Source organism: Phycomyces blakesleeanus (assembly GCF_001638985.1).
Source record: "Phycomyces blakesleeanus NRRL 1555(-) unplaced genomic scaffold PHYBLscaffold_3, whole genome shotgun sequence".
In the NCBI taxonomy this organism is placed as follows: domain Eukaryota; kingdom Fungi; phylum Mucoromycota; class Mucoromycetes; order Mucorales; family Phycomycetaceae; genus Phycomyces; species Phycomyces blakesleeanus.
The window spans coordinates 1,933,188-1,947,446 of NW_017265136.1; the positions used below are offsets into that span (position 1 = coordinate 1,933,188).

General features: G+C 34.8%; 7 protein-coding genes across 7 annotated transcripts; 5 read left to right on the forward strand and 2 right to left on the reverse strand.

Moving 5' to 3' along the window:
• Nucleotides 1-871: 871 nt before the first annotated feature.
• Nucleotides 872-2,110, reverse strand: PHYBLDRAFT_98895 (C2H2-type zinc finger transcription factor; the record flags this gene model as incomplete). The annotated part of the gene is made up of 4 exons (XM_018444077.1): nt 872-1,123; nt 1,233-1,680; nt 1,808-1,874; nt 1,948-2,110. Coding segments are annotated over 4 exons (930 nt in total), but the record flags the coding sequence as incomplete, so codon positions are not given.
• Nucleotides 2,111-4,540: 2,430 nt separating this feature from the next.
• PHYBLDRAFT_140791 (hypothetical protein) lies at nt 4,541-4,825 on the forward strand (the record flags this gene model as incomplete). Its single annotated transcript, XM_018430458.1, has 2 exons — nt 4,541-4,581; nt 4,663-4,825. The coding sequence occupies 2 exons, from the start codon at nt 4,541-4,543 to the stop codon at nt 4,823-4,825; spliced, it is 204 nt and encodes a 67-aa protein (XP_018296773.1).
• Nucleotides 4,826-7,165: 2,340 nt separating this feature from the next.
• Nucleotides 7,166-7,957, forward strand: PHYBLDRAFT_140792 (hypothetical protein; the record flags this gene model as incomplete). Its single annotated transcript, XM_018430459.1, has 2 exons — nt 7,166-7,394; nt 7,488-7,957. 2 exons carry the CDS (start codon nt 7,166-7,168, stop codon nt 7,955-7,957), a joined length of 699 nt encoding a protein of 232 aa, XP_018296774.1.
• Nucleotides 7,958-8,177: 220 nt separating this feature from the next.
• Nucleotides 8,178-8,885, forward strand: PHYBLDRAFT_140793 (hypothetical protein; the record flags this gene model as incomplete). Its single annotated transcript, XM_018430460.1, has 3 exons — nt 8,178-8,264; nt 8,330-8,516; nt 8,581-8,885. 3 exons carry the CDS (start codon nt 8,178-8,180, stop codon nt 8,883-8,885), a joined length of 579 nt encoding a protein of 192 aa, XP_018296775.1.
• Nucleotides 8,886-9,035: 150 nt separating this feature from the next.
• On the forward strand, nt 9,036-9,749 carry PHYBLDRAFT_179674 (hypothetical protein; the record flags this gene model as incomplete). Its single annotated transcript, XM_018438190.1, has 2 exons — nt 9,036-9,383; nt 9,493-9,749. The coding sequence occupies 2 exons, from the start codon at nt 9,036-9,038 to the stop codon at nt 9,568-9,570; spliced, it is 426 nt and encodes a 141-aa protein (XP_018296776.1). The 3' UTR covers nt 9,571-9,749.
• Nucleotides 9,750-9,784: 35 nt separating this feature from the next.
• Nucleotides 9,785-10,275, reverse strand: PHYBLDRAFT_107970 (hypothetical protein; the record flags this gene model as incomplete). The annotated part of the gene is made up of 3 exons (XM_018428024.1): nt 9,785-9,832; nt 9,954-10,136; nt 10,219-10,275. Coding segments are annotated over 3 exons (288 nt in total), but the record flags the coding sequence as incomplete, so codon positions are not given.
• A 524-nt stretch (nt 10,276-10,799) lies between these two features.
• On the forward strand, nt 10,800-12,033 carry PHYBLDRAFT_140796 (hypothetical protein; the record flags this gene model as incomplete). Its single annotated transcript, XM_018430461.1, has 7 exons — nt 10,800-10,920; nt 10,988-11,066; nt 11,197-11,245; nt 11,349-11,591; nt 11,677-11,710; nt 11,782-11,853; nt 11,906-12,033. 7 exons carry the CDS (start codon nt 10,800-10,802, stop codon nt 12,031-12,033), a joined length of 726 nt encoding a protein of 241 aa, XP_018296778.1.
• Nucleotides 12,034-14,259: the final 2,226 nt, after the last annotated feature.

Below are 14,259 nucleotides of genomic sequence, written 5' to 3' on the forward strand. Positions count from 1 at the left end.
ATTCACTATAGTCTGTTTTAACCTGAGAAACCTTGTTGTTCCTCCCATTTATAGTTTTACCCTTATTCTCTCTCCCGGTTCATCTTCACCTTAACGCTTTTTTTTACATCTTTCAATTAAATTATTATTCGTAGTAAACTATACCACAAATAAATCCTTATCACACAATATTCCAAATCCAGTGCCTCAACTGTAAAGTATTATAATAATATAACAACCTGCTTTATCCATTATAGCTAACAAATTATATTACACGAATGTTCCATTGTTTTACAAATAATGAAAATCGCTTAACGTAGGCACACATATGATTATAACAGTAAATTCAATGCTAAAACAATTTATAATTTTTTTAAAAAGAAAAGGAAAATAAAGATAGATGCGGATAATACAGAACATTGGTGACAAAATAAGAAAAATCTAGATGATTTGTACTTTGAAGTATTTTTGGAGCTTGTTTGCTTGGATACCAGCTCTTGTCTTGTACTGGTAGTTGATACGCTGGCTCATAAAAGCCTCGGGGGCACTATGTGCATGGTTGCGACCATCTGTGAGTAGAAGTTGACCAGCTCCAGTTGAAGAACGCATTGATTCAAAGGTATCGTCGCTTGTGTACTGTCCGATCAGTTTGTTAATCAGTACAGAATCTCTAGTCTAATAAAAGTAAAGTCGGCAAAAAATAAATCATTGTCAGTAATGTTAATATTAATTTATGACCTTTTTAAGTATTATTTTCCTCTTCATTTGTATTCTTTTTAAAGCTTTATGCAGAGTAACATATCATACATATCCACCCCTTCTTATCTGTTTCCTCTATCCAAGCACGCCATTCATCTAACAGCCGAATGGCATGTGATATTCTTACCTCCTCGGGCTTCAGCTTTTGGTCATAGTATCTCTTCAAGCTACGGTGTCCTACAACCGAACCGTTAGGAAGAACAAGAGACATATCATCATCTGCGAGACGCAAGGTGTTTGTAAGTGCAGAAAGCTCGGCATCCACATCAACTTCCTCGTCGCCTTCCTCTGGTTGAGGATACGAAGAAGAGAAATCATAAAAGTCGACAATATCGGCTGCGTCGTCTTCGTCTTCATAGGCAATCTTCCAATGAGCCTTGTCACTCTGTAATTATTTATTTTGATAATAAAGGTTAGTTTCGACGCCTATGGATTAGAGGCTAAATTTTGTCTATTTCTAATGTTTATATCCAGTAAAGCTATATCCTACTTACCATGTGGCCTCTGACAGCCTCGAGAGATCGGTAACTGCGTCCTTTTCCGTTACAGAAAATACAAACATTACCCACACTAATCTTTTCTCCGAGGTAACGAATCAATCCTCTCAAGTCGACCAAGTAATCGATATCTGGAATAAAGAAACTATGCACAGTAGTCATGTGATCCATGTTCTCTTCAAATGTAGTGGCCTTGTGGGTACAGAATAGACAATCCGTTTCTTCAAGACGAGGAGCTGCCTTGATCTTTTCATCGATCTTTGCTAGCATTTCTTCTTCGGTTGTCTCATCTGTCACAAGGAGACTGGCTTGATCAACCTTTGGCTCAGTAGCAACAACAGGTGCCTTCTCTTTCTTAGGCTGTAAAGCAAATTTGGCAGCCATTTCCTTGTGTTTCTTGGACTGTTCATGATTAGCATATGCATTCTGAGAAGCAAATGGCTTTCTGTAATAGTTATAGTAGTTTTTATTTTGGAATAAAATGTTAAATTTACGTAAAGTTTATAGCCATTTGCATTTGCATTTGCATTTGGTTATTGTTATTTTTGTTGTGTGAAAACAAAATTAATTACCTGCAAGCATCGCAGTAACCCTTAAATTCTACAGGCTTCTCTTTGACTTCTGCTGCCGATTTCTGAGCTACGAAAGTTTGAGGTGTATATGTAAATAAATGTCCAACTGGAAAATGATCGTGATCGATTTATTCAATTACCATCAAACTTTGACTGGAACATGTCACTTTCGACAGGTGGCAGTTCAGCCACTTTTCTTTTGAGGTTGTAACGATGCCAGTCTGATCTGTAATGTATCCGTTGTCCTTCAGCTGATTCGAATGCAACCTGGCATGCCATGCAGGTATACAGCCCGGATGTAGGTGCAGCGATCTCTTGACCTGGCATTGTTACTATATTTGTAGGTATAAGTTCGGTCTAGTAAAGGCAAACCCTAAAAAAAAGTTAAAAAAATTTCGTCTCCTGGGGAATAGTAAACAGTCACTTTCCTGCGAAACATCTTGTCTTGTTCTATCCTAGGCCATCTTCTGGATATCATTAAAGTTGCAGAAAGTATTCAATAAGTATAGAAACATATGATATAAATTGGGATTTAAAAGATAAAATAATACATAAAAATAAAGGCTATTATCCGCCTGTAAAGATAAAAAAGAATAATGTCGACGCAAATAAAAGGAATTGGTGTAACAAGGTAGGATGCATGAGCCATACAAAATGGGTTGCTGCTAAAAGTGCAATTTGGTTTAGTCAAATAGGTAAATCGGGTATTGTAGTGTCAATTGGGGTGTTCAAATGTTGGAACTAATTTTGCTTTTATAAAAAAAATCACTGGCAAGGTTATTACACTTCTTTGTCTGTTTAAAAACGCTTATAATTCTCGTCTTTTTACGTTGTTTTTTAACCCCGTGAAGCATATATATATATAAGCATGTAGTATGTCAAAATGCAAGTTATTTGGCACTCATTTTTTTAACATTTTCTTGTTGCTTACACTAGTCGGTCGTATATTCTTCCCTTCTATATTTCGACTTAAATTTATTAATAGTAATACTAATTAAATAGCTATTCTTATGATACACCTAATGGCCTTATACTCACTACAAGAAATATAAGCTAAAATATTTTAATTACTCAAAGACAATACGATATTTGATAAGTGGTTATTGAAACAAAGAGTTTATTCTCATAAGATATATTTTTATTGACATCAGATTCTAAAAAATGAAAATGAAAATTAGACTTTTGTGCATTTAAAAAAGCTTGTATAAAGATAAAACTTACTTTATATGAGGGCATTTGCCCATTTAATGTATTGTGCCATAGAAAGGTCAACTGTATTGCACGGGATATTGACGCGCAATACAGACAAGAGCTGTTACTATACCACGGGACCTTGACGTGGACATACTAGCCTAGACTGCCATTAGAGGAAGTGACGCCCCTGTCCTATGACACAATACTCGCCATACCTTCCACCCCAGTAATGACAGCCGTACATTACGGAACCTAAGTGTGCCATGCAGAGAAATCAGAGTCAAATAAATAAAACAATTAGCATTGGACGGTGTATTTCAAAAAGCTTGCTTAAAAATAAAACTTACTTCAGATAATGGTCTTGAAAATTTAATGAATCGTATAATAATAAGGTCAACTGCATCTCACGGAATCTTGACATGAAATGCAGACAAGAGCTACTAGTACATCACGGAACCTTAACGCACGTATACTAGTCTAGAATGCCTCTTAGAGGTCTTAATGCCTGTCAGCTATGATACGACGCGTTACTTTAATATAAATTTCAAACATGAGCATTAAATTTGGTTAGTTAAACGCATTTCATTGCTTATTTTAAATACAAGCCATTGTCCATTGTAAATGTGCAGTTGAAAGATATTGTGGGGCTATTACAGTTAATACCTCACAATTATATTAGGCCAAACATCTGTTGGCTTATGCAAGCAAGAATGATGCAATCAGTCACGTGCTCCTTGAATTCAGAAGCGATGACCTGGTATAGGCAGATCAGAACGATCAAATAAAAGTATCAAAATGAGCTCAGCCTATAAAGCTAATTTTTCTCTGGCCTTACCAATTGATCAAGGTACGCTTTGTAATGGCTAAACACATAAATACTACTATGATGTATATAGTGTAATACCTTTTCCTATGGGAAATTTATATTAAGTCTCAAATCCGGATATCCAGTATTCAATAGAGTATAACAAAATGGAAACTTAAAAACACAATATGCTAAAATATAACATATTTAAACCAAGTGAAGCAAACTCGATAAATAGTCGCAGTGAGAATTTAATAAGCTCATGCCTTCTTTACACTTTAAATATTAATTTCCAAGACCTAAGCAGTATAAATTACAGTTAGGTTTAAGTTCCATTCTATAGTAGTTTACTAGGTGATTAAAGTACCCGATGTTTTTATGTAAATGAAAATATGATGAAGGAAATGAATTTAACAATGTTAGCAATGCCAGAGTTTGAATATCGTAAGGAGTGCAATTGTTTTGCTCTTGTTTTAGATTAACCAGTATAAGTTAATTGAATGACAACTGCTTTCTACGGAGACTCTGAGGGATATTTCAGATATTAAAAAGTTAAGATAGTCTACCATAGGCTGGCAAAAAAATAGGATTTATTGCTTCAAATTTTGATATGTATCAATAAATGTATGCAATTTGAGCTTGGCCGGTTAAATTACTGTATTGCACGTCACAATACTATGTTTGTCTCTTTGCTCTTCTCTTGCATCTCTCTGTAAAGCAAGACATCTCTCATTATGTCAGCAGGACCAATCAAGTACCAGTATCTCATCTCCAGGTAATTTCAGCTTATAGTTTACATTTTGGTATTCTTACAGCAAAGTCTTAATGATGCGCTTTTGTTTTATTGTAAAATAAGAACCGGGGACATTGTGTTTTCACTTACTGTTGGCACACTGGCATACTTTGTCAATGAGAGAGACAATTTCCGTGCTCAGAATGGCAACTCATTACGCGAGTTAATATCGAGAAAGCGAGAACGGATTATTGCTCAGCGTGAACAAAAATCCGCATCAAATTAAAAAGAAAAATAGCAAAATAAAAACTGGATTCCTCTTCCCTTCTTGGAGTGTATATTGTATTTATATTATATTATTAAAATGAACAATATTTGAATTATTTGCATCCATTATATACATATGTATGTATGTATGTGTAATATCTGGATATGTCTTTAATTGAAATGTTACTATAACTAATCTCACGCTTTTTTATATGCCAAAATAAAAGACACATGTATATAACACAAACGATAACTAGATATATATATATATATATAAGTATCAACCTATAAGCTGGTGTACTTCAGGGATTTACCCATGGATTTATTATCTTCAATACCATCCATTAGATGACAATTTGAAGTTTTTTTTTTGTATTATTATAATACCATGCTTAAGCTATAATAATACAACCCTTTGTCTTCTTAAGAAAGATCTTTTACTCTACCGTTTACCTTTTCTTAGCCGCTGTCCAAGAATACTATATGTAATCCAATTAAATATACAAAATGTGATCACAGAGTATTTGATGCAAAATAATTTGCAATGGTTACTTTATAAATGATTTTAGTAAATTTTAAATATTTATTTTTATACGTTACAGTCGAAAAGCTAACACTTGGTAAGCACATTGTTGAAAGTATTATATATTTGTGCTTTATTGAGAGTAAAGGTAATCGAAAGAATTTTTATTAATTATCCTTTAAAAGAACATTATACCATTAGAATATAGTACAAATCTCATTTGTTATATTAAAGCTTAATATTTTGATGGGCCAAGTTGAACGCTGCTAAATAGAAGGATAGATTATTGGTAGAACATTTAAAAACATAGAGAGTTTGGGTTTCTCTATTTTGTCTGCGCTTTATAAAGACTCTTTGGTAATATTCCACCTAAGGAATTCAACAATATCCATGAAACCATAAAAAAAAAGAATTGTGTAATGAGACAAGTTGAATTTAAGGACTCCCTTTTTTCGTATCATAACATTTGGTTTAACGAAGAAAATCTGTATTATCCATATATCACAGTTATTCGAGTTGTACTTTCTTGTGAAAGAGACATGGGAAAGCTTTACCGCGGAAGCAATTACAAGCTAGCTATGTGTTACACCCTCATGTTCTTTAGTCTAGCTATAAACTGTGTAACTCCTTGAAATCAAAAGGTATACATTTGTCGTGTCCTTTATCTCTGTGCTGTATTTAGCGAAACATCGACAATTTCTCACATCTAAAATTCTAAGCGTATAACTTGGTCTGGTCAAAAAAGTCCCAACGAGAGACTTTGGTCGAATGTTTGTACATAATCACTGGAAACTTCAATAACCAAGACTTATATATATGTGTGTGTGTGTGGATGTGGATCTTTTGATCGGAATGAATAAATTGATGAAATATAACGCGATATATTAACTCTTGGCTTATTGCATTATACGCTTCTCCTTTCAGCCAAATACACATAATTATAGCTTCCTTTTCCCGATTATCCTACAGAATATAATATCTGGTGCCGTTTAAATTATTTTCCCAAGAATAATATACTTGTTCAACAACATGGAAAGGGATTGTTTCGTATTATTGTCTCTAAAAGAAAAAGAAACCCCCATCAATCACATTGTGGATCCCTGTAAAGACACATAAAAATGAGACGGAAAGATTTGCTTTCAATGTTTTTTGGTGCTACAATTTATGCCTATTTATCTTCTAAAGCAAATACTCCTCATGTCACTTTTACAAGTCGGTTTATAGTGCAGTATTGTCTAAATTAATCGAATTTAATACGAGTTGGATTTACTGTGCCTTTAACAATCATATCTTCTGGTGGTGGCATAGATAACAAAGATTCTCCAGTTTTATACACACAAGAAAACAAATTTCTCCTTTAAAATTAACAAAAGATGAGTACCTTTTTATCCCAAGTTGGATAACACATGTTCGTGATTGGCTTAATGATGACCGCCAATGTTCGATGTAGAAGTCTGGGTTGATATACGAGATTGAGGCCAATGGGATCCGTCCTACAGTAGACCAAGATTTGCAAATGTCATGATTTCAACACACGCGAAGCACAAAAAAACAGGCTGTAGGCAGTTGCAATTCCAAGCCAAACCGGAAACTTTTTTTTGTTCAACTTTGGACACCCCGGATAGGACAAGTACCAAACTCGTGTTTCGAATAAAATAAATCAATCAATAAATCATATTTTAGGCTTGGGCTGTGCTCCTATATAAAAACTTGTGTAGATGTCAATATTGCAATGAAATCAAATAATAATAAGGAGGAAATTAAACAATAACAAAAAAAAACCCCTCAACATCGACGTTTCTTTCTCTTTCTCTCTTTTTCTTTTTACTTTAATAGATGTGTCGCCCTCTCTATGTCGCCAGTCTTGCCTGGCTTGCATTAACAGCCACATCTACAGCCTTTCCTTTAACTCACACTTCAACAATCGATACCCTAACGCTCACCAACTCCTTGAGCGATTATTATGAAAATATTGTTAACCAAGTAATGGAAACGATGACAAGAGACATTGTCGTGTCTGCACCACACACCTTTATGGATATCCATTCACATACTCTAGGAGACCGTAAGTACACCAAAGAAAAGAAAAATCAAAGCACCCTCCCTTTCTTTTAATATATAAAAATGATTTTCTAACAAACCAAAAAAAAAACTCTAGATAGCTGCCGGACATCTCTACGGGCATTTATTCGTTCACTTCACACCCAACTCGATGGACTACAGACGCATTTACTAGACTCAGTCCGTCCTCTAGTGGAATCCAACCTCCCCAGTCATGCAAGACCTAGTCTCGATACAGCTAAACTCAACGATGCAATCATTATCCTCAACCGCCATATAAGCTTCCAACTAGATATTATTCTCAATCCACCAAACACTGCTCGTCGAGTAATTCAACAGTCGATAACAAAGATTGATGATCAAATGTGGGATGATACGCTTGTCCAGAGACCGATACAAATGACCAGCTCCTTATTGGAAGATTCCACTCTCCGAGAAGCATCTGAATTGACTACTTGGTTAGCAGGCTCCCTTTCTGAGATGGGCGGTATTCTCAGAGTAGAGTTTGATGGACGAGTACAGGACGCAATGCAGTCAATGATGGAAGACTTCTTGGAAGACGAATAACGATAATACCTTTTCACAAAATGAAAATAATAATAATTGTACCTTTCTTTTTTATACCTTCTTTTTTGTATATATATTATATATTCTACACTTTATTATACCCAACTTCCCACCACACAACACTAATAAACAAAGCTCCAGTTTCTCTATTTCTTTTTCTACTTTTTTCTTGTCATTTCCGCCCCTTCATTCTTTATACATTGAAATACAGCAGTAATATATGTTGTCCAGAGAAGAATTTGACAAAGCTGCTGAGTCACTTGTGATTGCTTCAAAAGAAGATTGGACCCTTGTAGGGCAGCCAAAGGTAATTTATAAATTATTATAATAATACTAAAAAATAAGAGAAAAAAAAAGGTTTTTTTATACAAGAAGTCTAGTATAATACTACCAAATGGTGATGAGGTTAATGAGGCTCAAGAGGAAGATGAGGTTAATGAGGAAGATGAGGCTTGCGGGAAATTGGGACTATCCCAGAAAGTGTTGACAATGGAGCACCATGTTGTGTATTCAGCTACATACTGTGTACCTGTGCTGTATTTTATGGGATATCATGCAGGTGAGACTAAGAAACACATCATTTGGGCAGAGAAGTAGCTAAAAAATAAAGGTGGTGTGAATAGATGGAGTTCCATTAAGCTTTGAAGAGGTCTACGATTGGGTGGTTCCGAAGTGTTACCACAGTAACCTTCGATTGGCACACACTAGTGTACAAGGATCTTTGTCGCAGACCGATCATCCTCATCTTGGAATGCCTGCTTGGTTTCTCCACCCTTGCGATACTTCTTCTTTGATGGCTACTGTGGGTGCAGAAAAGCTTCAACCCACCGGGTATCTTATTTCTTGGTTGTCTATAATGGGCCCTGTGTTGAGCTGCAGTGTATCGACCGACCTTTTGCTCAATAGCGTAACCTTAAAAGCCTATTAACTTGTGACAAATCCCCCTCCTATCCTTCTCCCCCAATAAAATAAAAATAAAAATGAGCAGATCACCTGAATCGGGAAGATAAAAAAAAAGGCGAATAAAATAAAGATCTGAATAGGATGCGGGCAGCATCTCTTTATTCTCTCTTAAATAATGCCAAACGAATCTGCTCAACCTACTCGCCGCCGTGCTTGGTGGTGGAAAAAATCAAATAAGCCAGCTGAAGAAATCAGTGATACAGAACTAGAAGGTGAACAACCTATGCTTATCCTCTTAGCATCCCAGGACGCAGCATCTTCGTTACAAGCCCATCGCCCACGTTCAGAGCGTTCTAGTGCTATGTCTGTAGTCGAATCCACAGCTTCGATCTGGAGCAAGCCATGGGTTTCTCAAACACATGAGGAAGGCCAGCTTGATAGACCTTTAGTAGCTTCTGTCTCTGAGCCTACTCTACCCCAGCAGCGCAGTTCTGGTAGCAGTGTATGGCCAGGTAAACTAAAGGTATGAAACATTATTCTATAAATGTATCAACCATGAGGTCTAGGATACATTATGGCCTTTTTTTTTTTATTAATATATATATATATATATATGTACACATATTTCTTAGGCAGGGTTTGGAAGACTGGTAGGGCGGAGTCAGAGTGATGACAAAGAGACGAAAGACCCCAGTCAAGACATCCTTTAAAGAACGCATATTCACACGTAATGCACAAGCACACAAACACATACATATACATTTACATTTACATTTACACATAAGCACAAGCGCAAGCGCAAGCACAGATGCACACTTGGTCAGACACATATACAGACAAAGCACACCTACACATTTAATACAGCTGCCTATTTTTTTTTATATATTATTATTTATTATTTACAATTTCTTTGTGAGTTGGGATTTATTCGATCTTGGCGAGGATTTCAGAGTCACGGAAGAGAAGGAATTCCTATTGCAATAATGAATCAATACACATACACATACATACATACACACATACATACTACACGGGTATCATTTCTCTCTCTTTCTATTTCTATTTCTTTTTTTTAGTGTAGCATTTTATTTACCTCATCCTGAATCTTGACTACGCTACCACCATAAGGAGGTAAGATGATCTTGTCACCAACAGAAACCTGCAAAGGAATGTGTGCACCCTCCTTGTTAAGGGCACCCTTGCCAACAGCCACCACATGGCCCTGGTTCAAAGTCTCCTGGGCTTTTTCAGGAATGAAAATACCGGCAGCGGTTTTCTATTGACATGTCAAGTCAATATCATGTGCTTAGTCACATTGTTTTTTTTCTATTAAATAATATCTTTATTTATCTTGTTACCTCCTGGGCTTTGATACGCTGGACCAAAACACGGTCAAGAAGGGGAACAATGTTCTTAAGCTTGGTGGCAGACTATAGCAATAATATACATGAGCATTTCAATTATATATATATATATCGTAATTTTCAAGTGTGCTAACCATAGTAAAAGTAGGAGAAGTGAAGAAGAAAAGCAAAGGGCGGGGAAAAAATGAGGTTATATGGACATCCATGCTTCCAGTGCTTTCTACTTGAATGACTGCTGTTTATAAAAGTCACATCTAGCTGCTGGGCTTCCTCTTCGTGTGTAAAGAAGATGAACAATTAACTCCTGAGAAAAAAAAATGAATGGGCGATAAAGAATTTTGTAGAGCAGCCTTGAGTCAGAAATACATAGGAATGATAATGTATAAAGATAAAGATGTATAGATGTATAAATTTATATATCACTCAAAACAAAAGAAAATAAAATAAAATAAATATATGTCACTATAGTAAAAGATAGCGATCATCGATTGAACAGAAGGCGTCACACTGGCATTCAATTGAAGCATAACTGTCTTCTTCTTTTTTACACTTGAAAGCCTTTAATCTAAAGTATAATGAATGACTGGGCACCTTCCTCTATTCTCTTACCTCAGGGCCCACCAAAACCCTTTTGTCTGATTCAACTCAATCAGCCCATTGTCCATGTTCATCTTTTTGAACGCCTCTGGGCTAATGGTAACTGGCAATCTTTCTTATCTTTTTTTATGGCATTCATCGTTAACATTGCCTGGAATTATCCTAGCAACCATACGCCTTTGTGCTGATGGTGGTACTAACAGGCTTTATGATGCCTTTGAGAATTCACCCGAGAAGCGGGACAAGTAAGATTGGATAATATGCATAGTTGTCTCTTTATCTAAAAGAAAATGAAAATGACGGGAAATTATTCGTCTTTCTATTCTTTTGCTTTTACTTTTTATTTATTTGTTTTTTTTTTTTAAAAAAAAAAAGGCATCTTCCTGATGAGATTAGAGGTGACTTAGACTCGATTCGCCCTGAGGTTAGAGCATTTTATGAAGCAAAGGCAAGTTCTTATGACTGATAGATCGAGAGCTACTATAAGCTATTGTAATCATAAGCTTACAAAGAGAGTTGGTGCTTAGGGTGTGACAGTAACGCGGATAGAGGATCAAAATTCAACCGATTTCACAAAATGTGTGTGTTTGATGAAAGAAAAAGAGGCCAAGTTGGGAATCAAAGATCTTGATGTGGTGGCCATGTCAGCTATTGGAGGCCGGTTCGACCAGACAATAGCAAGCATCAATACGCTTTATTTTATGAAGCATGAAAAAAACCGACATTATGTGCTAGTGAGCGATGAGAACTTGACAATTCTTTTAGACAAGGTAACAACCTTTAAAAAAGATCCTGATTACATATTGTTACTGTACTTACAACACAATACCGTTATCCCCAAACTACTTCTTACAGGGAATACATCATCTGCAATGCTCTGAATATGATGGTAAGACTATAATACATACATTTGTTATATATATGTGTGTGTGTGTATATATATATTTAAGTGATTCTTAGGTCCTACATGCGGTGTTATGCCTATTGGCTCCCCAGCAACAATTACAACTAAAGGCCTAGAGTGGAATCTCGGTAAGCAAACATAAGCACTTAACTTTACGAGTATTAACTCTCAAATATATAGACAATACTCCTTGCTTTTTTGGCGGGATGGTTAGCACTTCTAACGCTATTGCTGCAGAGTGTGTTGTCATTGAGACCGACTCACCTGTAGTGTGGACATCTGAACTTAGACCAGAAAACGTAAAATAGAATATATATATATATAAGAAAAATCAGTTTTTAACTGTACATATTCGTTAATGTATACCTTTCAAGTAATACCGAAGAAGGTATTCGAATCAAAGCTCACTATAAATAAGAATATTTAGGTTGTTATTATCTTTTTACTTTCACACCAAAGTATTACCTATATAAGCTTTATATAAATAAAGAAACAATTCAAAAACCTCTTCCTTTCCTTCCGTCTCCATCACTTTTACCCCACTGTGTATTACAGATATCTATTTAATTTGTATGTATTATTTTTCTCAATAAAATCAATCGTTTATCAGGAGATAATATAGCAGCGATTCTTATCTGTTTATTGATGACTATAAGTATTATCAACAAAGACAAAAAATGGGCATAATTAAATCATATTTTAGGCTAGGAAGGGCAAATATATTTAGCGTGATAAATAGCACTTTCTTTTATTTAGGTACGAAGGGCTATAATTTTGAAAACACATTCATCTAATGAAATGAATTTAGATTTTGTTGGTATACTTGCTTGTATAAAAATACATAATGAATACTTGTATGCAAGTTGACCGACTTTTTTTTTATAATCAAATAGATAGATTTAGCCTATCACCTTAATAAAAGAATAATCTACTACATCAAACAAATAAATAAAAACTATACTCAGTTTGACTAAAAAAATATATATAAAATAATTGTGCTTGTATGAATCTAATTTCATGAAGAAAGATAATACTTGATCTATCACTACTAAGAAGAAGAAGAAAAGGTTTGGGAATAGATACAAAAGAAGGTGGTTTGGTTTCCTTTTCTTTCTTCTCCTGTCTGTCATTAATAATTATGTATTTCCGCTATATAGCGAATATTAAGCTTTATTCATTTAATAGCATATCCTTCTATCGATGATTTTAGTCTGTTCAAACATTGTCTTTCGTGCTCCCATTAATCTCATAAAAGGTTCAAGCAAGTCTCCAACCCTCGTCCATATGCCCCCTTTCAGACACCCAATGTAACCTTCCGTGGCTTTCTAAGGTAATATTACCATAATTATTCTTATAAAGTGCTTTATATGTACCAATCCAGTCTGTTTGGAATAAATGGTTTTTTCTTTCTACAGTTTGTGCATCGTTTGTGGAATAAATATTTTGCCGATAGCTCAAACTTCGGGAACACCTTTATCCAGCTGCAACAAGATAATATTATTCCTTACAGGTTCACGCCTGTTTATCAAGTTAGGAGTGCCACAAAAAAGACTACCAAGTTTCAGAAGAATAACACTACCAATAATAATGAAAGTATAAAGCTTCCAGAATGTTTATTTCCGGCTATTTTTAATATGATATTTAGTAAGTCATTACACCCTTTGGATTATTCAGTATATCATCTTGTTATTATTCTCTATACTATGTGGAAATGAGGGAGAATGAAGGTGCTTTGTGTAAATTGTAAAAATATGCTTGGATAATCATTAGACATAAAAGGTATTTTTTTATTTTAACTTAAACTTAAACTTACAAAAGAAAAGAGATAAGGAATATTGAAATTTAGGCATATATAAAAGATTGAAGAAGGAAAAATAGTACTTAATCAAAGCTAAACCTCAAGAAAAAAAAACATTTAGCCGTGAAAACCTTGAAAAAAAAAGTTTCTACTAAAGTTGCCCATTTCCCCCCTATCATAGTATACACTTACTTGATAAACCTGGAGAATACTGACAAGACAGTCATAAAATTTCAACTAGGAAGTTTTGAAAGGTCTTGGTAATAGTACAAGGCTCTCTTTGGTTTTGATGGCTTCAGTGTCTGGAAGATTTTGAAGTATACTTAAATCAATGCAAGTATACCAGCTGCTTATTTACACAATTAAATCCTTGTTATTCATATTTGAACAATTTGTACAGTAAAGTATTTTTATGACAAGAATATAGTGCAGCCATCATACTTGCTCGTACACAGTCCAGCGATAAAAAAAAAGGACAAATAAATTGTTTTGACCATTGTTATCCCAGAACCCAAAATCGAACACAATTAAACATGTGTGTAATGAGAAAAAAAATTCATATACAATGTTGAAAATATAAAGACTTATATTTGTAAAAGGTTTATAGTAACTGGATTTGAAGTTTAATGTAAAGCATTATTCAAGTATTCTTGACAGAAGTAAGACTATAATTACTGCTCGTAGTGTAAGCAGTATATATTAAACCCTGGGGTAATTACATTCTTGCTTTATGTAT